Source organism: Acanthochromis polyacanthus, chromosome 3, assembly GCF_021347895.1.
Source record: "Acanthochromis polyacanthus isolate Apoly-LR-REF ecotype Palm Island chromosome 3, KAUST_Apoly_ChrSc, whole genome shotgun sequence".
Lineage (NCBI taxonomy): Eukaryota > Metazoa > Chordata > Actinopteri > Pomacentridae > Acanthochromis > Acanthochromis polyacanthus.
In genome coordinates, this window is record NC_067115.1 from 5149108 (window position 1) to 5172708 (window position 23601).

Genomic DNA, 23601 nt, shown 5'->3' on the forward strand with positions numbered 1-23601 from the left:
GAATAACGTCACAGTTTCGTGAAGAACTGCCTGTGTGTTAATTTGGATGTTGTCCGTCGGTTTGTGCCACTGTGTAGCTGTAATGCCGACATCAGGAGCTATCTGTGTTAAAAGTAAGCATAGGTGTAGATTTCAGAGGGGGGATGGAGAGGATATGTCCTAATAAAAATATTAAAGAAGTTGTAATTTTAAAAAAACGCTACATTTACTCACTGTGACTGAATTTTGTGATGCATGAATGCAGGCAGTTCCAAAATATAATGATGCAGAAAAACCACAAATCAGTTCGTAAAACTAAATGTTGGATGCAAAAAAAGGGCTCATATGAAATCTACAGCCTTTAAAGTCAGAATCTAATTATTACTGTGATCATTGGGAGCTATTTTACTGAAATTTGATTTACCATCGCAGTCATTACTCTGATTTTTGATTTTAGATTTAAGCCCTCTTCCACACAAAAGAAGTTAATTCTCTGCTTCCAGCTTCTCAAATGTGAGGATTTTCTGTCTTTACTTGATAGAAAAGTGAAGATTTCCCTGGCCGACCAGGCAAACCGTGTTGATCCACAACACAATGTGAATATGTCCTTCTGTTGGGCATTTTTCGCTCATTCTGACATGTTGTAGCCCAAACATAGAGTCACCATTCAACGGTAGCTGCTTCTTTGGATCAAAGTCAATCAAGTGCAGCTTAAAAACGATCTCAGTAATCAAGCTCATGTTTTTTTTGGTGATTTTTTTTAATCCAGATGAAATGCATGATTCATGTTTTCAGTGTGTAGATGTGCAGCGTGTCCTTGAATGGCCGTACAAGGACACACAAACAGGATGGGTGATAATAGAAGCAACAGAAACAGGAACATAGGGATTATTGGGATTTATTATATTTTTTTATATAAATAGAGTGGTGTGCTCCATAAAAACATGGGTGGGTGTGGATGGAGAGCAGGGATGCTGAGCATCGGTGTGTGGCTGCTAATAAGAGGAGAGGATGAAAAAAGAATAAAAACAGGGTACCGATGGAGAGAGGAGACGTTGTATGGGATTAATGGACACCTGTGAGGGAAGGAGGAGAGAGGAGGGCTGACGGGCTTCTCCATGGAGGCTGTGGTGAGGGGGGAGGAGGGTGGCTGGGGGAGACCACTGTGGCAGGGGAGAGGGAGGAGAGACAGGGAGGGAAGGAGGGAGGGAGGCTGGTGAAGCCGTGGATATTCATGAAAACGCCAAGTGTTTTTTCTCTCTCTCTCTCTCTCTCTCTCTCTCCCTTCCTCTTCCTCTCTCGCTCTGTGATGATCCACCGCTATGAGAGACGGAGAGAAGCGGGGGAGACAGGAGGGGAAGGAGGCAAGTGAAAGCAAGATGAGGCCCAGCCCGTCTTGCCATTGATCTTCGGGCGATCAAGGTGAGTGTGTTTTTATTCTTACATCCTGCAGCCTCACTGTGTGTGTGTGTGTGTGTTGTTCCACGCGTGTCTGTCTGACCACGGCTCTTGCAGTGTGTGCAGACAGACATGATGGCAGGACAGTCCTCATGCATGCATATGTGTGTGTGCGCTCCCCCCCCCCGTATAAATATATAATATATATTTGGGTTGTTTTGTAACAGAACAGCAGGCTGGTAGTTGAGCTGCATATTGATGCATTGCTGCTTGGTTTTATAAGCTGCTTATCTGTAGTGGAGGTGGTACTGGTTGCTGCCATGGCGTGTGTGTGTGTGTCCAGATTTCTCATTGTCTGTGCATATATATATGTCACTGTGTCACCATGCATTTGTTGATTTCTCAGCACAGACCTGTTTTTGTATCTGAACGCGTGCGACTCCGGTGTGAGAGTCCCACCGTTCAGAGGGTGTGTTCTTGGTGACCCTGGTAGAAGTCGTCTCCTCCGCTATCTGTCTGTGCAGCAGCTCAATCAGAAACACTCTGATATGCCGAATCTGTCCCATCCGATGGAATTAGGTCAGCTCGGACTGCTCGGAGTAATTATATAACATGACAGAGGTTTTGGTGTTGCAGTGTCTTCTCAGAATTAGCCACACTGAGGACACGGGTCCTGCAAGGCCACCACAGCCAAAATATTTAGTCAGGGGTGCCCTCTGTGTGACTAATTCGTCAGCCGACCAACCGTTTCTTGCCAGTTTCAGTTCGTGAATTGCAATATTTTTGTTGCGTGAGCTTTGTATTATTGAAAGAACTCACATTGTTTCATTGTTTCGGTGCTGAAAAGGATTGTCTCACTTACTGATGCATCAAATGAATTCATTACATAAAAGCAGGACAGTGAGTTCTAAAACGAGGGAGGTTAGATGACTCAAAGACAAAATCAGCTGCCGATTTTTGAAGTCCCGGTCTTACTAACTTGGAATTTCTGTTTCTTTCACAGGGAGGCAGATTCAAGGATGGATTCCGGCAGATCAAACCAGAAGCTTTGACATTAAGGCTTCTCAGATGAGGTCGTACTCGACGCGTCTTCCTAAACAGGATTTGGATCCACATGACCAATCAGACTGTAAAAACTGACCTGAGACGGGAGAGACCTGGTGCAGATTCCTCTGTAATTTGGATTTTTTACTGTGGTTCATATCGGATCACGGCTGGTTACTGTCATGTGACTGATGCTGCAAGCTGGATGAGTGTTTACGAAAACTTGGATAAAGCTTTTCTTCAGCATCATGAACTCTGACCAGGAGCTCCCACTGGCTTGTCTTGCCAAAGGAGGACGACATGGAGGGACGATTTGATTTTTCTTTCCTCTACCTTTGGCTTCTGAAAAGACAACAGATCAAAGCAAACATCGTCTGCTTCCATCTGGACCTGAAGCCTCTGCGGGGCACATAAATGCTCCTGTGCTGGTTTGCGGCAGCAGGACGCCTGATTTCAGCCACCTGAACTCTGAGCTGTGTACGGAGTGCGAGCGAGGCGCTTGGCTGGCAGAGTCAGCTCCAATGGGGGCCGGTTGTGACCCGGTCTGACCCCGGTTTGACCTTGCAGTGACCTCTGACCTCTCCGGTCCTGGCTCTCCACCTGCTCTGCTGCCTGGGTTCCGGAACGCTCCGCCCTGGGGCCCAGAACGAGCCAATCAGGATGAAGAAGAGCCGCAGCGTGCTGTCGGTGACTGGAGAAGAGGTGAGGACTTGAACGTAAACTTTGTGGCTGTGAGAGTGGTTACCAGGCAGAGCAGACCATCAGAGTGGACCATGTGTGTTTAAGATTTACAATGACATACAAACCGCATGACTTTCACACATTCGGGCACTCTTTGTTCTTGCTGTGAAGGTCCGTGCACACGCTCAGTGGACAGTTTGTGTCATCTAGCCTGCACTCAAACAACGTGAACCTCTCAGTCTCAGTCCTCCATGTAAATGAGCTCCAGCTAAATGAGTGCTCTATGTAAATGAGTTATTTTCTTTTAAAGGTGACGTCTTGCCTGAAGGACACAACGGCATGCATTATTCAGGTGCTCTTATTGATAATGCTAAACAGAGGTCCATACGTTTCTGTACCTCTGTGTGTGTGTGTGTGTGTGAGCGTGAGCATCTTTCCACATCTGGGTCTGGACGACATTAAACGCAGCATGGAAGCAACACGGCACTGTTGCCTAGCAACTGCTACCATTCCCCCAGTGTTTTGTTGCTACGGTACTGCAGTGCAGATCAGCCTCTAAGAGCTCGGTCTGTAGAGGCCCTATCCCAGACACACACACACACACACACACACACACGTAGTCCAACACATGCACAGTCACACGCATTCACACACACACACACCCCCCCACACACACACACACACGTAGTCCAACACATGCACAGTCACACGCATGCACACACACACGCATATACGTTAATAATTTATTGTCTGTGTTTCTGCAAAAATTTTGGCAGAATCTGAGTGTGGCAAAAACAGCTGGGTTTGGTGCATGTGCCACAATGACACCTGTGTTCACCAAGCTCTTTTGTTTTTGGTACCGGACCATATTTTTTCATTTGATAGATTTACAACAGATATATTGTTTTTTATTCTCTGAAGATGTGCCTTTTTTACTGAATTTCCCTGCTCGCCTCACCTGCCGTCCCTGCTGTCTGCCAGGGAAATGACACAGATCTAACAGGTGCTGGGGAGAAGGCGGAGTCATCTCGCTACAGCCGATCTTATACATCCGGCGCCACGCTGGGGGCTGAGCTACGCAGAGGGAGGAGCAGAAGACTCTCGCCTAGTCTGCAGGTATTCAAACACTAGCATGCTTAAAGGTTGAGGAGCATGAAGAAGCCATTAAGCTTTTCCTCTCTGTGTGTTTTATATGTAACCTGTCATCTAAGCTTTTCTAGAGAGCTTGTGCCAAGTGAAAGCTCTCTGTTCATGGAGGACTATACTTGAACATTCTTCAGCCCATTACTTCAAATCATTTGTATTTTATATTACATCAGACCATTTTTAAAGCCCTCCTGCTTTCATTGTATTGAACACCGAAAATGGTTGTCTGAATGGAGTCCAAACTTTTCAAATCATTCTGTGCTTGAAATATATAATCACACAACAATGATGTAACACTGAGAAAATTATGTGCATGGTCACTATGATGGGTTAGGGCTAAAGCTGCACTTATCAATCTTGTATTAGCTAGAAATTAAATAACTATGTATAATAGGAGGTACCAAACTTCACTCGTGGTTGTAGTTTATTTTTGAATCTGCAACAGCAGGCATCTGTTTTCAGCCAAAAAGCTCTGATTAACACCTTGTACACTACCTTCTCAGTACCGATGCAACTTCTAAATGTTCCCAGTGGCACATGTAGAAACTAGAGTGGTATTTCGTGGAGACCAAAAGAAGAGTAGATATTGTACTTGCATTTATCACGTAACATGGGTCAAAATAAATGCTTATGTTGCACTTGGCTAATTGTGGAAATCGGCAGATGTTGGCTACCATGGCAACTTCGTGTTATTATGTTAGGGTGTTGTTGTGCTTCTTGTAATATATCTGCAGAAAAGTAGCTGGCAAAAAGGCAAGGGCCCTGTGACTATTATGTGGGGCTGGATTTTTTTTATAAGCCAACGTGTCGGCAACAGATGTTCAATCAGCTTGAAAATTGTTAGCAAACACGTCAAATATACATTATTTAGATTTAATGTCCCAATACTAGAAGGTTGTTAGAAGTAGACCTAACAAGACAAATGCTAAAGTCACAGTAACAATTCTTCTAAAACCTTCTGGAGTAGTTGCGTGTAAATCGCACTGCTGTCCATTATCTTCTCTCTGCAAACCCCATCCTTTACCTCACCAGGTGCCCTGCTGGCTCCGCCCTCGAGATCGCACCCGATCACCAGAGGTCCTGAGCAACGTGTCGCGTCCAACAACTCTTCCCCTTCGTATCCCACCTCGCATCTCCATCACACAAGCAGACGCCGACAGGTTTGCACACGACTGAAGGTCTTATGCAGACATTTAATTTCACCTTGCAGAAAGCTTTATAGCACGTCTTCTTTTCCATCTTCTCTGATTCTCGTTATCCCGTTGCAGTTACGAAGCAGAAAATGGCGTGTCCCCGAGCCACACCCCTCTGGGCTCCCAAAGTCCGAGCCTCACCTTGCACACGTCCTTCCCCCAGGGCCAGAGAAGGGAGTCCTTTCTGTACCGCTCCGACTCGGACTACGACATGTCGCCCAAGACGGTCTCACGTAACTCTTCCCTCGCCAGCGAAGGGTGAGCATCAGGAAGAGAGACATTAATAATATGTTTTCAGTTTTAGCTTTTCCAACTCCTTCAATTGTCCCTTTTTCTCTTAGGCACACAGCAGAGGACTTTATTGTCACACCTTTTGCTCAAGTGAGTCTGACTTTATAGAATCATTTGCCATAAAAATGTGTTTCATACTGTCTCATACAGTCTCCTTGCCATTTTTTTTTTTTTAGAATTTAAGACTTACAAGGAGTGTAAACTTTTCTATTTTGATTCAATTTGGGAAAAGCTCCATGAGACATCCACCTCTCATTAAAACATATATATATATATTTGTCTGAGGTTCTTCTGTTTTCTTACTGTTATTCTGTGATTTTGTGTGATGACTTAGGTACTGGCAAGTCTGCGATCAGTACGGAGCAACTTCACCATCCTTGCCAACGTCTCCACGCCAACAGTCAAGTCAGTACCACCTAATTTTTCTCGAAAGTCCCACTCATGCACACTCATAGTTCTCACTTAATAAATTAAACAAACAACAAATTGTGTTGTACTGGAGTGTATGAGATGTTAAAGTACTGCCACTTCTCATTAGAAGCATGCAGCTTGTGTAAACTCAGGCACACATTTTGTGACTAAAGTTATATAATTCAATTACTCATTCAGCCTGGTGGAGCAGTCAGTAGACAGTACTTGTGCACTGCTTCTTGACATCTTTAGCACCATCAAACTCAAATAATGCCGACTCGTTGCTATACTGCTACTGCTGCACGTTGTTATTTTCTCATTTTGGGTTTTGTAGCATGTCACACTGGATAAAGCAGAGGAAAAAAGCAAATATTCACTATTAAGTCTTTTTAAAAAAAAAAAAAACAGACACACTTCATGTTTTATTGTTCTCCTTGAACATAAAAAAGTAATTTAATATGACTTTATTCATCACAAAAATAAGATTCTTGCCACCCAGATTAACACTGAAATACGGTAAATGGAAGTTTAAATACACAAGTTGATCACAACAATGCTCAAAAGGGCAATTAGGTTGTTAATAACGTGTTACCTACCAGTTCCATCCTGGTGTTTCTTGGTAATCTGACTAGCTGCTGTGTTTCAGGAGGTCTCCTCTGGGTGGGGTGTGCGTCAGTCCCAGGGCGACACTATCAGACCAGCAGTACCAGCAGCTCGCCCTGGACACGCTGGAGGAGCTGGACTGGTGCTTGGACCAGCTGGAGACTATTCAGACACACCGCTCCGTCAGCGAAATGGCCTCCAACAAAGTATGAAAGCCTTCATTATTCCACCAACCGACACATCAGATGGCTGATATCACAAAAAAACATCACTGTTGGCACGTAGTCTAAATATAAAATAAAAACTGCAGTGCATATTCTGTTTCTAGGTTGTATTTTCATGTATTTTGATTACGGATGTCTGATATTATCGACCGATATTGGCATGAAAATGTAATATCGGTCAATATCGTTATCATTTTTTGGCCTATCATGAAAACCGATAAAATAATGCCTGGATTTCGCCGGCATTTACCAGAATCATAGAGGGAAGGAGGGAGATTGTGAGCTATTGTTTGAAACAATTTTTTAAAAATGGCTTAAATATGGCATTTTTTCCACAACTTAAGCTGAAGTAGTTTTCTCATTTTACACAGACAATGTTTACATTTGGAAAGCATTTGAGAATGCATCCAATGGGGCATCACAACAAAATTAGGCATGATGGGATATTTCCACGACAAGAGATATGTTATTTAAAATTAGTTAAATAGCCCACATATATTGATACCGGTTGATATCTAAATTGGAAATTGAGAGTTGGACATTATCGACATATCGGTTATTGGCAAAAAAGCCGATATCAAACATCCCTATTTTTGACACATGTATGACCGTCTAAGTTTTTCCATGTTCTTTTATATCACTGTCACTGTCATTTTAATGGTAAATTTTGTGCCACTGTTAATTCGTACATTGTATATATAATAGTATTACACTGTTATAATGCCGTAAATCAGGAATGTCATAATTTTTTTATTGTACAAAAAATTATTTTATAAAAATCAGCAACAGCTTGGAATCATCGTGTAAGTGTGCAACGTCTCTCCAAGTTCCCAGAAGTGTTGCCACTACTGAATAACAGGAAAGTCATCAATCTATAAATATTTTACTAGTCACGTTTTTGATTTGTTTCCACACTTGTCTTTCTGCTCTGTGTAAACACAACTTACAGTTCAGCTTAAAAGTCCCTGAATTGCTGTCGCATTAAGTTGCAGTCACTAATGACTTCATTATGGAGCTGAGGAGAGAAAATATCTTGTTTTTACAAATTGTGGTTAATGCATACGGGGTGTCATTGGTGCAGTTTAAAAGGAGATGTAAAATGAAATGGTTATTAGGAAATATCACAGTTTTAGCTTTGGTTTGGTTCAGTTTTCCAACAGGACAACAAGTCACAAAAGAGCAGCGTTCAGCGTTTCTTATTGTTGTTGCTTTAAAGATAAGATGCCTTTTCTGCCATTTCAAAAGGTTAGTTGGTGTTTAAAAAGAAACAGCGGCTGATGAATGACTTTCCATTTCTTGAATATACTTACCACTACGGCTAACTGTTGCTGTAAACCCTAATCCTGAACCAAACTGTAGCTAATGCTCATTACAGAGGCAGTGTAAAAATAACCAACAAGATATCAGATGTTGCTACGAAAATCTGATTTTACTGCAATCTTAGTCCTCCCGACTTTTGAATATCACCCCACAGAAAGTGAGGGAAGGATTGACTCATGCTGTAACTGTGTTGTGTTCTCATTCTGCCACAGTTCAAGAGGATGCTGAACAGAGAGCTGTCCCACCTGTCAGAGATGAGTCGCTCTGGGAACCAGGTGTCTGAGTACATCTCCAGCACCTTCATGGGTGAGTTGGACCAGAATTGGCGTTCTGTCCACGTCACATTCATGACCCAAAAGGAAAACAATAAATCCATCTGTGTGTGTTTGCCCGTCAATCTGCAGACAAGCAAAACGAGGTGGAAATCCCGTCTCCTACTCTGAAAGACAAGCCTATGAGTCACATCAGTGGAGTGAGGAAACTGTCTCACAGCTCCAGCCTCTCCAGCACCTCAATGCCTCGCTTCGGCGTCAACACAGACCACGAGGATGAGCTTGCCAAGGTGCTGTTTTCTGTTTGGGCTGTTCCGACTCGTATAAAATAAGTTAAACAAACCAATCCTCGGTCAGACACGTTTCATGTCTGAAAATAGGATGTATTTCAGGACTTGGTCAGGCCAGTCTTTTTGAGTGTTATTTTATTTACGTCTTGGTTTGTCGGTCCTTTCTGGCAGCGCAGAAAAATGTGTGTGTGCCCTGCATTTGACAAAAACACAATTTTTTACTAGTTTATTTCATATTTTAAGCAACCAAGAGTGTGTGTCCTGGTGCATCAGAAGGACACTGCAGTTGGTGACGTGATGCATTAAAACACTTTTCAAATATTTATTAGGTTTACGTCTGCTCACATACAATGGGGACATTTCACGGAATCTTTTCTGATTCCTTTTGTCTGCTTGGCGCCTCTACGTTTAACTCTAAACTGTCTGTCGCCCCAAATGTTTGAAAAGCTCCCAGTAAGAAGGAGACAATGTCTGGTTCATGCAGCAGAACATGAATCAAAGTATTGTAGGTGCAAATGTTTATGGTTTGTCATTGTAGTGAAGAGCTGGACCAGTCAGTCAGTCAGAGACACTACAGATGTTCTGGATCCGTTTGTGGACACTCTGCTGGAGGCTGAACAATCAAGGTTATTTTGAGTAACATGAAAGGGATTTCTGCTTTGTGATCATTGTTCAAAAGACACCAGACCTCAGTGACAGAAGCCTTGACCGGCGCTAACGCTGGAGGTACTGGAAGCTTGCTGACGCTCAGGCTAGACGATGTGATTTTAAACCTGCAACAGCTGATTCCTTTTACCACATTTGGAAGCCGTGCTACAAGCTGTAAACACTGAAATATGTTCACCTTATGAAGTTGTGCTAACTGGTATTTGCCTGTTTAGCTTTTAAAAGAGTAAGACCTGCATTAATTTGCTGTCATATCTCTGTTCTCCCTCTGTTTTTAGCTCTGCTGTTTCCCAGAACATCCTGAGGGAAATATCTTGACTTTCTAGCTGCAAAATGCTCCACTGTGTTCAGCAACCAGTCGCTAGTTTTTGTCTGTTTACATGTTGTTACAGGTAGCAGGCTGTCAGTTTTAAGAGCTGTTCACTCACAACAGTTAAAAAATATGAGATTTAACAAAACTTTTGGGTAGCCAAACCCAAAAAATCCAAACATTCCTTTGGATTCCTTGAGAGCAAGCACTTGAGATATAAATGAAAATAAATCAGCCGTGTACCCTGATAATGCCGTGTCAAAGCAGCATGTGTCTCTTTTAAAGTTTCTCCTAATTAATCAGGTAAAGATTTTGGACATCTGCAATAGACTGGGAGCTGATTGATTGACTGATTTTCTAATTTTAAGGTTAATGATTATTAGCTTTGGCTTTACGTGTGATCTGGACAATTTATTTGTAATAAAAGTTCCGTAAGAGATGTACAATACTGATGAAGTCAATAACCGTGTTTTATTGTGTAGCCCTGTGATAAACCCTGCTACATAACCACATTTTGTCTGGACTCCCTGTGAGCACCTGACAGAACCATATATGCTTTTTACTCTACAAATTATATCCAGACAGTTTACTAAGACCTGCATTAGCTTTTAATGAAGCATTTTAGGATTGTTGGGATTTTTAAAATATTGCTTGACTTCTGACTGAACGGTTCACGTGATGTTTTTCTGTTTGCGTGGTTTTAAAACAGGAGCTGGAGGATCTGGACAAGTGGAGTTTTAACATATTCAGAGTAGCAGAGCTCTCCAACAACAGACCTCTCAGCTGCGTCATGTACGCCATCTTCCAGGTAAAAACAGAGGCTGAGTGTGAAGCGTCGCTCTCACCTGAAGTGTTTGTTGTGTCTCTGCTCGTGTACGTGAAGTACTCCCATTTGTGACGGTCTCTCCTCCGTCCTCAGGAGCGAGAGCTGCTGAAGACATTTCGTATCCCAGTTGACACCTTTGTCACTTATGTGATGACCCTGGAGGACCATTACCATGGAAACGTAGCGTACCACAACAGCCTCCATGCTGCTGATGTCACCCAGTCCACACATGTCCTCCTGTCCACACCTGCTCTTGATGTAAGTCAGCATACACTATCTAGTGCTTCTGGTAAGGAGGCACAGTAAAAACTAAAATTCAACAAAAGGCAGTCATCATCTTCTCAAGTTGAGCATTTGGGTTCTGAAATCTAAGCCTGATGTAAAACCTTTGGAATTTGGTACTGAAAACTGACATGATTTAATCTTTTGAGGTCTCAGCCATTGTTTTTATTTCACAGCTACATCACATCTCCAACTTTATTAAATAGTTGTTCAAATTCCATACTGTTAAAAAGAAGCAAGTAACCAAGATAATGATGTTAATGTCTGTGCTGGTATGATGCCACATGATAAAATAATAGACGTTTTATTCATTTGTCAACACAAAAATATACATGAGTGTATCTGGCAGCAGTAGTTCTTAAAGCTCATTAGGAATGTTTTAATGCCTCATAAATACAGTTTAATTACAGTTTGATGATCAAGAATGTTCTGACATTTATGTTACATTTTTTTTGTCCACACCAGTACATGACTAGTAGCCTAGCCGCGCAAGACAATCCACGGCAACGAATTTAATTCTCTGCCAGGGTGGGTCTAGTTACTCTCCATAAGGCTCGAGGCTGGATTCTCCTAAAACTGGCCGGACGAATCACCATGAAGTGTAGAGTCAGAAGGCGGGCGTAACTAAGTGACGACAGAGGCGCGACGATTCTGACAGAAACAACCAGCGCACAATAAACAGTTATCTTTCGACTCGGTTTTGGCCACAGGCCTTAAAGATTTGAAGCTAAAATTCAACTTGAAAGATAAACAAAGGACGGCACTGAAGTGTTTCATTGAGAAGAAAGACGTATTTGGACTTATGCCGACGGGATATGGCAAATCCTTAATATACCAGTTGGCTCCGCTGGTTGGGAAGCTAATGGGACTTAGCCACAATCCGCCGGCGCTCTCGGAACTACGTCAGCCTATTCGTTGCGCTGATTGGTTGTATACCTACCCAATTGCTGCAGAGTGATTTGATAGACAACCTTTTAGCCCACCTCCCTCCCTGTCGAGCGGTCCTAGACCCTTGTGCCTTCAGAACATGGGTCTAGCGCGGCTAGGCTACATGACTAGTACATGGTGAGCTGAAATTTGATTGTCAATAAATGTATCAGTTGATTAAAAGAAATTAATCTGTAACAAACATTTGATGATTTGATGGATGAACTAAAAGTCAGAAAAAGATCTGAACACTTACCGGCTTTAATTAAATCATTTTCTTAGCTTTTTAACACATTCTCTTCAAAGTTACGTTTAAATTTTAAAAATCTTGCACAAAAGAGCATGTGTCCTGACGTGTCCCTGACATGTCCCTGCAAAGACTTAACAGAATAACATGTTATCAGTGCAGGACAGTGTGTGTCATCCTGCATATTAACAGCTGGAATAGTCTGTGTATGTGTATTAGACCCTGAAATGTTTTTGTATTCTTTGTTAACCCGTTGGAAACAGATCCATTGCTTACCAGTAATAACTGTGTGATGCAGACAGCAACAAAATGTGAACACAAGTGGTCACCTGGACACCTTGGAGAAGCGTCAAAAACACAGAGTGTCAACGGCGTTGTGACTCAGTTGTTCAGATCACTGAAATATCTTTCAAAGCCAAGTGGAAACAGGGTCACTGACATCTCCACCTTTAAAGCAGCAGCAGCATCTTAAGTGTTATTTTGTGCAATTTAAATAAAAACATTCAGAAACATTTAAATTTTAGTTCAGGCTTGTGTGTCGGCCAGACTGTGCACGCCATTATCACTTCGTATTAAGTGCTATTTGAGACTCATTATTTTCACAGATTTTATCCAAACCAGTGAGCAGATGGGTGTAATGTCACAGTGGATGCAAAACTTGCTCACTGAAAGAAAGACAGACCACATAACTATCCTGACGAGAACAGAACAGAAACCCTTTTAGTAATAAAAAAGGAAAGGAAAAATGGGGAGAAAAGGGGAATGAGTTCCTGATTATGCAGTGAAGTCTTAAAGTAACAACAATGTCAAACTACAGAGAATTTATACCGCAAATCCTATTTTTAAGATCGGATTTTATCAGAAATTTAAACTATTTTTGAAGCCCGCTGACTTGTTTTTTATCTTTTCCTGCCCCTCTCGGTCTCTCAGGCCGTCTTCACTGACCTGGAGATCCTCGCCGCTCTCTTCGCTGCAGCTATCCACGACGTGGACCACCCCGGAGTCTCCAACCAGTTCCTCATCAACACCAGTGAGTGCACACACAAACATTTGGAAACACATGCCTTGATATTTGCACAAGCTGTGTTCACACCCCCTCCTCTGTGTCCAGACTCCGAGCTGGCTCTCATGTATAACGATGAGTCAGTGTTGGAGAACCACCACCTCGCTGTGGGCTTCAAGCTTCTACACCAGGAAAACTGTGACATCTTCCAGAACCTCACCAAGCGGCAGCGCCAGAGCCTTCGCAAGCTCGTCATCGACATGGTCAGGACCTCCTCCACTGCAGCTTCCACAAAACAAACTTCACTGTAAACAAACAGACCAAGCTCAGTTATCTTAACTGGCTCTTCTTCCAGTGAATGCCAAACAAATTTAAATTATTTATTATTAACTACATTCTTATCAGTTGCATTTAGTTGCTTTTGGAGGTTTTAGATGGTTCTGATGGCGTCTCAAAGGTCCTATTGTAGGTTGTTTTTAGGACACAATGGCTTCAGGGCAGTTGACTTTTGTCACTTTTCCATGATCAAAAACAACAGAATCCACATTTTAAAACACTTCATTTAGCTTTTATTTATCATTATTCCTATTGATATGAATACAAAGAAATGTGTAAAGTAGCTGCTTTTTTTTGCTTTTTTTTTTTTTTTTGCTTTTTTTGTCTTTGAGGTAAAGTGAGTGAAGTTTTTAGAATGATTTAGTTTATTCACGCAAGAATCTTATTTTACATTGAATCAGTGTTTACTCATCCTCATGCATGACTCATTCATCAATAATATCCTAATTTTACACATGAAATTCTTAAATATTCTTCGAAAAGTTGCATAATCTCAGTATTTTTTGGATCCCTTAGAATTCCACGGTTCATGTTTTTAGGGAAGGTCAGTCGATAAATTCCTCCTGGTTCCCTTGTAGTTTGCGCCTTGGTTCAGGATACGATCCTTTGTGTGATCTTTTGTATTTTTGCTGTTAATGCTTATTGAAAACATTGAAACTATGCAAGTTAATTGTATTTAATTCTGATCTTATGAAATATATTGTATCATGTGTTTCGTGTGTCAGATTGTACCTCGCTGTACAGGACAGGACAGTGTTGAAAAGGAAGTTAGTTAAATTAAAATTTGAAGGAAAAAATACAATCTAAAATCTTTTAGGTATTTTGGAAACATTGCAGTCAATAATTCCTTCTTCACTGTGAGTCTCTACAACAACATACTGATCTGCCTTCCTATTGATTATCTCAGTCAGTTTTTAAGAACTGGATTTCCTCCAAAACTTGAGTGGCAGTTTTAAAGTAAAGATGTGTTTCCTTAAGTACTCATTCAGCCTAATTTACAGCCTTTTTTTTTTAATCCCTAGCTTGTTCATTTTCAGAGCGACTTATAATGACACAACAGCAGAAGTGGCTTTGATTCCCAACCAGAGTTTTTTCCTGCACAGAGGAACTTTTGGCGCCAAGCAGACAGCACTAAAAAAAATCACTAGCACCCACATGGTCAGAACTGAGAACTAAAATGTTACTTTTTGCACCAGTTTTGTCAATTTAGATTTCATTTACTCAAACATAAAACATATTTTTTAATGTTTAAAATGGTCCGAAATAACATGAAAATGCATAGATTTCTGTCAAAGGATGTAATACAAACTCATTGCCTTTACTGAGTGAAGACCATTCATGTTTATTGTCATGTGTAGTTACCACCCAATTGGCCCAATCTGAGCCAAGAGAAACTCTACCTTTGGATCCAGATCTGGGAGCAGAAGTTTAAGGAAACAGAATAAGAAAAACAAGAGTTTGAATAGTTTGAATCCTTTCCTAGTTTGATCTGTCCGTCTTTGTGTGCAGGTGTTGGCCACAGACATGTCCAAACACATGACTCTGCTGGCTGATCTGAAGACGATGGTGGAGACCAAGAAGGTCACAAGTTCCGGCGTGTTGCTGCTGGATCACTACACAGAAAGAATACAGGTAAACAGTCATCTGCATCACAGACAGAGAATCAATGCAACGTGACATCACTGTGCCGTGTTCTCGTGTGCTGTGTAGGTACTGAGGAACATGGTGCACTGTGCAGACCTGAGCAACCCCACCAAACCGTTACCACTATACAGACAGTGGACGGAGAGGATCATGGAGGAGTTCTTCCGACAGGGTGACAAAGAGCGAGAGAGAGGGATGGAGATCAGCGCCATGTGCGACAAACACACTGCATCTGTAGAGAAGAGTCAGGTAATGACCTTCTGAACCAACGAGTCGTTCTCAATTCAATATTACAAAACAAATTAGACCACGAGCCGTGATCAGGCAACTTTAAAAGCAAAACAATGGAAGCAGGGTGCAGTTATGATCCAGCAGCCCTGAAAATAGAACGTTTTCAAGCTGCAAACCTTTGGTTTCTGGTGAGACTGTCACAAGTGTTAATGATCATTTTTCAGGCCCTTGCTGGTGTGTTATTCACCAGTGCTACACAAAAGCTGTGTGATGTGGGGGAAGTAGCGAATTTCACAATGATGAAATGACACCGCACAGGAAGACGTGCATCGGTAAACAGGAACAATATGAATATATGCAGTATATCCTCACAAAGCCAGAGAAACACACATTTAAGGGATATTTCCAACTGTAGATAACTGTTAATGTTTAATTATTTATATGCATCATTAATTATTGTAGGCACACCTGTAAAATATAAGTTTATTTTAATTAATATCAAGGACAAATGTGCAACATGTTATAAAAGCGTATGCAGAACTTGAGAAGTATAAGACTGATTATAATTTTTTATATTCAAGGAAAACCTCCTCTCTATGTTCGCTATTTTAACAAGATTCAAAGTCTGCAGCAAAGCTAGCAGCTCTGTTAGGCTTTACTTTAAAGCTCGTGTCCGGAGTTTGAATCGCAACGTCTCCCAAAACACTGTTGGTCCCTCCCTCTGATTTCACCCCTTTATTTGTGCACACGCGCAGTACATGACAGGACTGCCCGGAGTGCTGCAGCATCTTGCCTGTTTTGCTGTTTTCCCCTCTTCTACATTTAGTACATTTAGTAAATAATAAAGGAATTACGTTAGAATGCTGTATTGAGTCTAACTCGTCCTAATACCAAAATAACATGAATCTGCTAGGACGAACGAGTAAAGTTTCAATATGTGATTACACTCGTGTATCCCTCTCGATGACGTTGTTTATCAAACTTAGTGCATTTACGCGTGTATATGTGTTACATTGTTTATTTATTTCTATCTAGAGTTCAGAATTGCATGACTCCTCTGACGAAGAGTATGTCCTAGACGCCCCAACATCTTCCTCCAGAGGTCGGGCATCTAAACGAAGCCGTCAGGCGGGCTATGGAGGCCGTGGTCGGGGAGCGACGCGAGCACCCCGAGCCAAAAAACGTCCTGCAGTCTCTTGGCCTGACAAGCCGTGGGATTGGTAACTTTTCTGGAAGTTGCTGATCCCTGATGCTCTCTCCTCCACAAGCAAAACAAATGTGCGCGCGGTTGCGTAGTGCGTAGCTCGCCCACCTCTGCGTGGGCTTGCTTGCTGTGCGCGTAACCGTTGATTGACAGCATGACAAAGCTGAAGCTCGAACTTGATTGGTCGGCAGCAACCGGCGCTTTTTGGAATAACATGGGGGTCTATGAGAGGAAGGCGGAGCTCAGGAATAAATTTTCATATCGCGTCATACTAACATTATATTATAGTATCGAACTAGACTAACACATTTAAGCTTTGTTAAACAATGATACATTAATTGAAAACAAACGGAAACTCCGGACACGAGCTTTAACAGTGATCTGGTGATCTTTAGCTTTGTGCTAATTAGCGCTGAACACAAAGTCCAGCAGGGACATATGGGAATGTGACAGACATGACAGTTTTTAACCAAATTTTATGCCAATCCTCCCTACAGATTCATCTCTTTAAACAACAGGAGGGAAGAAAATTCAAATGATTATAATAGTCAGTAGGATTTATCCTCTGGGGACCGTGACTGCATTTCATGACAAACCTGCTAATAGTTGTTTAGATGTTTTATTGTTTACCAGCTAAATAACCTGTAGCGACAACACTAACACGGCTAAAAATCTGTGTTTCTGCTTATTTTGTTCTTCACTCTGTTGGCATTTTTTTTTACAGCTGTCCTTAAACTGGTAGGATAATGAATCCTGAATAATTTGTGGTGAACCTTGTCAATCAGTAAATCCCCTGTGATTTTATTTTGGATCCTTGTGTGAGGAAGTTATTCCTGCATCCAGCTGGCCACAGCTACAGACATGTGCCTTTTTTTTTAGTTTTCATGATGCAGTAGTATGATTTTTCCATGTCAATGTTGTGATCGCAGCATCTGTGGTTGGAAAGTGGTTTTCTTGGTGTTTTTTGTTTTTCTTTTGGATATCCAGCCTGTTGGATTGTAAAGAAATTGTTACTTTTTTACAGACACGCCTTTATTTGCTGTAATTTTAGATTAGAGGACTGATATCATGTTCACGTTTTTACACAAAATATTGATGCAGATTAAATGACTGAGAGATCATTTGTTTTTAGGTAACCTTTAGAGGTGCTGGTAGGTACACACGTGGACAAAATTGTTGGTACCCCTCAGTTAAAGAAGGAAAAACCCACAATTCTCACTGAAATCACTTGAAACTCACAAAAGTAACAATAAATAAAAATTTATTGAAAATTAAATAATCAAAATCAGCCATTACTTTTGAATTGTTGATTAACATAATTATTTAAAAAAACAAACTAATGAAATAGGGCTGGACAAAAATGATGGTACCCATAACTTAATATTTTGTTGCACAACCTTTTGAGGCAATCACCGCAATTAAACGATTTCTGTATTTGTCAATGAGCATTCTGCAGCTGTCAACAGGTATTTTGGCCCACTCCTCATGAGCAAACAGCTCCAGTTGTCTCAGGTTTGATGGGTGTCTTCTCCAAATGGCATGTTTCAGCTCCTTCCACATATGTTCAATGGGATTCAGATCTGGGCTCATAGAAGGCCACTTTAGAATAGTCCAACGCTTTTCTCTCAGCCATTCTTGGGTGTTTTTGGCTGTGTGTTTTGGATCGTTGTCCTGTTGGAAGACCCATGACCTGCGACTGAGACCAAGCTTTCTGACACTAGGCAGCACATTTCTCTCCAGAATGCCTTGATAGTCTTCAGATTTCATCGTACCTTGCACACTTTCAAGACACCCTGTGCCAGATGCAGCAAAGCAGCCCCAAAACATTACTGAGCCTCCTCCATGTTTCACCGTAGGGACAGTGTTCTTTTCTTCGTATGCTTGGTTTTTGAGTCTATGAACATAGAGTTGATGTGCCTTACCAAAAAGCTCCAGTTTGGTCTCATCTGTCCAAAGGACATTCTCCCAGAAGCGTTGTGGCTTGTCAACATGCATTTTTGCAAATTCCAGTCTCGCTTTTTTATGAGTTTTTTTTCAGCAGTGGTGTCCTCCTTGGTCGTCTCCCATGAAGTCCACTTTGGCTCAAACAACGACGAATGGTGCGATCTGACACTGATGTACCTTGGCCTTGGAGTTCACCTTTAATTTCTTTGGAGGTTGCTCTGGGCTCTTTGGATACAATTCCAACGATCCGTCTCTTCAATTTGTCATCAATTTTCCTCTTGCGGCCACATCCAGGGAGGTTGGCTACTGTCCCGTGGGTCTTGAACTTCTGAATAATATGAGCCACTGTTGTCACAGGAACTTCAAGCTGTTTAGAGATGGTCTTATAGCCTTTACCTTTAAGATGTTTGTCTATCATTTTTTTTTCGGATGTCCTGGGACAATTCTCTCCTTCGCTTTCTGTTGTCCATGTTCAGTGTGGTACACACCTTTTCACCAAACAGCAGGGTGACTACTTGTCTCCCTTTAAATAGGCAGACTGACTGATTATGAGTTTGGAAACACCTGTGATGTCAATTAAATGACACACCTGAGTTAATCATGTCACTCTGGTCAAATAGTTTTCAATCTTTTATAGAGGTACCATCATTTTTGTCCAGGCCTGTTTCATTAGTTTGTTTTTTTAAATAATTATGTTAATCAACAATTCAAAAGTAATGGCTGTTTTTGATTATTTAATTTTCAATAAATTTTTATTCATTGTTACTTTTGTGAGTTTCAAGTGATTTCAGTGAGAATTGTGGGTTTTTCCTTCTTTAACTGAGGGGTACCAACAATTTTGTCCACGTGTGTAGATTTTATTGCTTCCAGACTAAGACAGGTGGTCTGTTTTTTAATATTTCCACCTGTAATACAGAGCTAAGCTAACCACCTGATAGATCTCCATTTATTCTTACATAAGAGTCATCTACCAAAGTTCAGCTGTTCAAAATATGAGACTTTTTTTTCTCAAAGATATTTTTATTGAATTTTTTCACAAATACAGATATAAAGTAGTGACAGGAAGTTTGTCAGCACAAGACAAGAAAGATAATCCTGTCCGTGCACAGTAGGGAGAGAATAAAAACACAACACAGAACAGAAAACCTTATCTAACCCACCCATCATTTCCAAGACAGACTTTTACATAAAATAATCAACAGAACAAGTAAATCAGTTGTACTTAAAGGGGCACTGAGGAAGATTTTAGCGGAAATGTAGCGTTGCCTACATTTCCCGTGAGCCTCGGCGCGCACTGTCGCAAACCATCGTAAACGAGCGAGCGAGCCTCAGGAAAGCCGGTGGAGTTGAAATCATTGTTGAACAATAACGTGTGTAAATGACTCCGTGGTCTAATGTTGTAAAACCGAGTTGTCAAAGCTGCTCCGAGCTCCGAGCTAACGTTACATTAGCCAATACCCACACAGTGTTTTTGCCACAAAGTTAGTCAACTAAACCAGTCACAGTCAAACTAATCCCATAGTCTACTAACCACACATCGCAAGCAACACACACAAAAGACAAAAGAATTGTATCAAACTTACAAAGAGCTACAGTTACGGACCTGTCTAGGAGAAGCACAGCCAGCTCGGCATCTGTTTTGCTTCCTTTTTGCTCCCGGAATTCTCTCCACCTCTGAAATGCCTGTCCAAGATGAACTTTTCTTTTGCTTCGTTGTCGATCTGACAACTTTTTGCTTGCAGACTTTGTTCCGTTCGCTTCCTTTTGCGCTCCATGTGTGCCGTCTTCTCAACGAACTCTCCGTTCTGCTACTGCTAAAAACAACTAGCTCCGCTCTGCTACGCTCCGTCAGCGCATGCGCACCGTATTTGCTGTAAATCGCTCCGTCTCTCACAGGAAATTCTAGACGAGTCGACAAAAAATTAATAAAATACAAATATTTACAAAACCAAAATGATTCATGAATCGAAAATGGGGGCATTAATAAGTGTAAATAACGAAGATTCATCCACATTAATATGAGACTTTGTTACGAGCATAAAAATCTTCCTCGGTGCCCCTTTAATTCCTGGAGAGATACAGGCAACAGCTGGATGTCGGGTTCCAATCTAAGAAGGTAAAAAATAAATAAATAATAATAATGATAGTCAATAAATAAAATAAACTGAAATAAAGAAAGAAATATATGTGTAAATTATGAACCCACACATTGACCAAAAGGGGGCATCAAAAACAAGGACGTAAAAACAAGGAACAAAGTGTGAGTAAGGCATTCAATCTCTAGCTAGTCTGAAGGTTGTGGAAGTATTCCAGAAAAGGTCCACGCACTTTTTGAAACATTTCTTTCAAAATATTAAACTTTTAACACGATGTATTAATGTGACTTCAGGTGCATCCAAAGTGTTTTGACGATTCCTTACTTTCCAGGTGGGTTTCATCGATTACATCGTCCACCCGCTGTGGGAGACGTGGGCCGACCTGGTGCACCCCGACGCCCAGGAGCTGCTGGACACGCTGGAGGAGAACAGGGAGTGGTACCTGAACACCATGCCCCAGTCCCCCTCACCTCCTCCAGACAGACACCTCCAGCACGACCGCTTCCAATTCGAACTCACCCTGGAGGACCTGGAGCACAACAACCACAACCACATACACCTGAGGAGCAGCAGCAGCAGGAACGCGAGGAGCAGCCAGAGAGCCATCTGCGACGACGGAAACACAGACGGAACGCAGGACGGCCAGCCGGAAACGAACGGAGAGGAGCAGAACCACGTGGGAACCGAGAAAGACGACGAGGAGAATCACAACAGCGAACACAACGGAGTCCAGGACGAAGAAGAGGAGGGAGAAGAAGCAGAGGAGGTGCAGGAAGAAGAGCAGCATCAGGAGGAGCAAGTAGAAGAAGAAGCGAATGATGAGGAAGCAAAAGAGGAGGACGAGCAACATCAGGAAGGAGAAGAAGAGCAGGAGGAGGAAGACGGTGACGAGGAAGGGGAAAGGGATGAAGGAGAAGGCGAAGGGGGTGAAGAAAATGAAGAGGCAGATGGACAGGAAAATGTAGACGAAGTAGAAGGGGAAATAAATGGAGAGAAAGAAGATGAAGAGGAAGCAGAAGAGGAGGGAGCGACAGAGGAGAATGAGGCAGAAACAGAGGAGGGCGATACAGAGGAGAAAGTAGAAGAAGAGGAGGGAGAAACAGACGATAAAGCTGAGGAGGAACGAGAAGCAGAGGAGAATGTGGAAGAGGAAGAGGAGACAGCAGATTTAGAAGACGCAGAGGAGGAAGAAGACAAAGAGGAAGAGGAGAGTTAGTCTGCTGTAAAATCACAAATTAACAGGGTCAGCGAGGAAAGGTTAAGGAGGGATAAAGAGGCCCGGAGAGGCTGCGGCAGGCAGCAGTGTGGCTGTAGGAGATGATAAACAGCTGCAGAAGCTCTTCTTTCCAGATAATGTGCTCTGACCACTTTATCATGTGACCCTCTCAGCTGAAGGCCAGTTCATGCTCAATTTCAGCCGTCTTAAAAAGAAACGTTTAAGACCAACAATGCAGCACCGGACACACAAATCCTCTCCTTCCCGAACAGCCAGATTGTTGCAGCGAGCTCGTCAGCAGGTAGTGACAGACTGACTCGAGTCTTCTTCACCTGGTGTCTGTACATCCATCACTGCCATCGGGGATACACTGGGGCATATTAATAATAATAATGACGATAATAGTAATAAACGGGAGGGAACCTGTTTTATCGACCTTTTGTAGCTCCTGGAAAACTTAAAAAAAAAAAAAAAACGGAACTGAAATACGTACATGCAAATAAGTGCGTGCCTGTTCTGCTGTTCGTATAGACTTCCACCCATCGTCTCTCGGTCACCGTCTGTCCTGTTGCTGAGGAAGATAACATCGCACACACAGCGACCATCACCTAAGAACAACCGCTAAAGGAATGTCCACTTCCTCTGTTTGTCAGAAAAGAGACAAAAAATGCAAAAAAAGTCTGAAAAGTGTAGTCTGCCGTCTCATATTTACTACAAAAACTTTCCACCTGCGAACTGGAGTGCACCTTTGGGCTCTGGTCTGGGAACAGTTACACCTCCTCACATACTAACCTTGAAGCAACAATGCTGGATTTCTGAAACCGTTTCTGAATACTATCGGGACTGTTTTCTCAAAGTGGAAACATTTTGCAGTGCAGCTCAAAAAGGCTGATCTGTTCTATGTGTTGATGTCAGTTCATGTTTTAGAAAAAAAAAAACAACACCCAGTATCCATCCCATTGCGACAGGTTCACCTGAATCGTGCCAAACTGTCCCACGACCAGCACTGAGCAATTCAGCCTCCAGGCATCGGTGGCTACTCGTCACGAAGCAATGAAACTCTGGGACCAGGCCAGCGGGTGTGATGGTCTTCCACAAATTTCTTTTTTTTGTTTTGTTTAGTTTTGTAAAAAAAAACAAAAAAAACAAACGTATTTGGCACTTTATCTAACACCCCTGTTACATATATGTACATAATAAACATGTATTTTAATCTGCTGATGTCATATAATAAATACGATCAATGAAACCGATGGATTGGCTTCTTTTTAATGCAGAAGTACTTCGGCGAACAAAAGTCAAAACAATGAGCTGCAGCAATTTTGAAAATTGTAGTAACTTTTTTTCCCATTTTCCTACATTTTACTGACAAAAACAATGAATAGAGCAATGAAAACTGACTTATGTTTGCTTATTAATTTAAATATATCATTGTAAATATAAGGCAAAAACGAACTTCCATCTATTTATTTGTTACTCAGCGGTTCAGCCTAACATGATTTCAAGGAAATTCTGGTTTATTCAGTTGTTGGTACCAAATTATCTTATTGAGAAAGACAAATCCTCACAGTGGGCTGCACAGTGACGTAGTGGTTAGCACTATTGCCTTGCAGCAAGAAGATCCCTGGTTCAAATCCCGGCCTGGGCCTGGGATCTTTCTGCATGGAGTTTGTGTTGGTTTTCTCCAGGCACTCCAGCTTCCTCCCACAGTCCAAAAATATGCTTAATTGGATACTCTAAATTGCCCGTAGGTGTGAATGTGAGTATGATTGTTTGTCTATATATGTAACCCTGTGACAGACTGGTGACCTGTCCAG

The 23601-nt window shown here is 41.9% G+C and overlaps 1 protein-coding gene across 1 annotated transcript; it reads left to right on the forward strand.

Annotated features, from left to right (window-relative positions):
- Positions 1-1145: 1145 nt before the first annotated feature.
- LOC110966378 (cAMP-specific 3',5'-cyclic phosphodiesterase 4C-like) lies at positions 1146-23037 on the forward strand. Its single transcript, XM_022215713.2, has 17 exons — positions 1146-1401; positions 2381-3123; positions 4084-4218; positions 5281-5408; positions 5517-5699; positions 5783-5822; positions 6067-6137; positions 6790-6952; positions 8503-8596; positions 8695-8852; positions 10538-10636; positions 10748-10912; positions 13041-13140; positions 13222-13376; positions 14959-15081; positions 15160-15342; positions 20900-23037. Exons 2-17 carry the CDS (start codon positions 3082-3084, stop codon positions 21782-21784), a joined length of 2724 nt encoding a protein of 907 aa, XP_022071405.2. The 5' UTR covers positions 1146-1401; positions 2381-3081; the 3' UTR covers positions 21785-23037.
- Positions 23038-23601: the final 564 nt, after the last annotated feature.

What these genes read in the sequence shown, in the direction of transcription:
- LOC110966378 (XM_022215713.2), top strand. Translation starts at nt 3,082, where the DNA reads ATGAAGAAGAGCCGCAGCGTGCTGTCGGTGACTGGAGAAGAG. An exon ending in ACACAAGCAGACGCCGACAG is followed by an intron (nt 5,409 to 5,516) that starts GTTTGCACACGA and finishes ATCCCGTTGCAG; the next exon opens with TTACGAAGCAGAAAATGGCG. An exon ending in GTCTCCACGCCAACAGTCAA is followed by an intron (nt 6,138 to 6,789) that starts GTCAGTACCACC and finishes GCTGTGTTTCAG; the next exon opens with GAGGTCTCCTCTGGGTGGGG.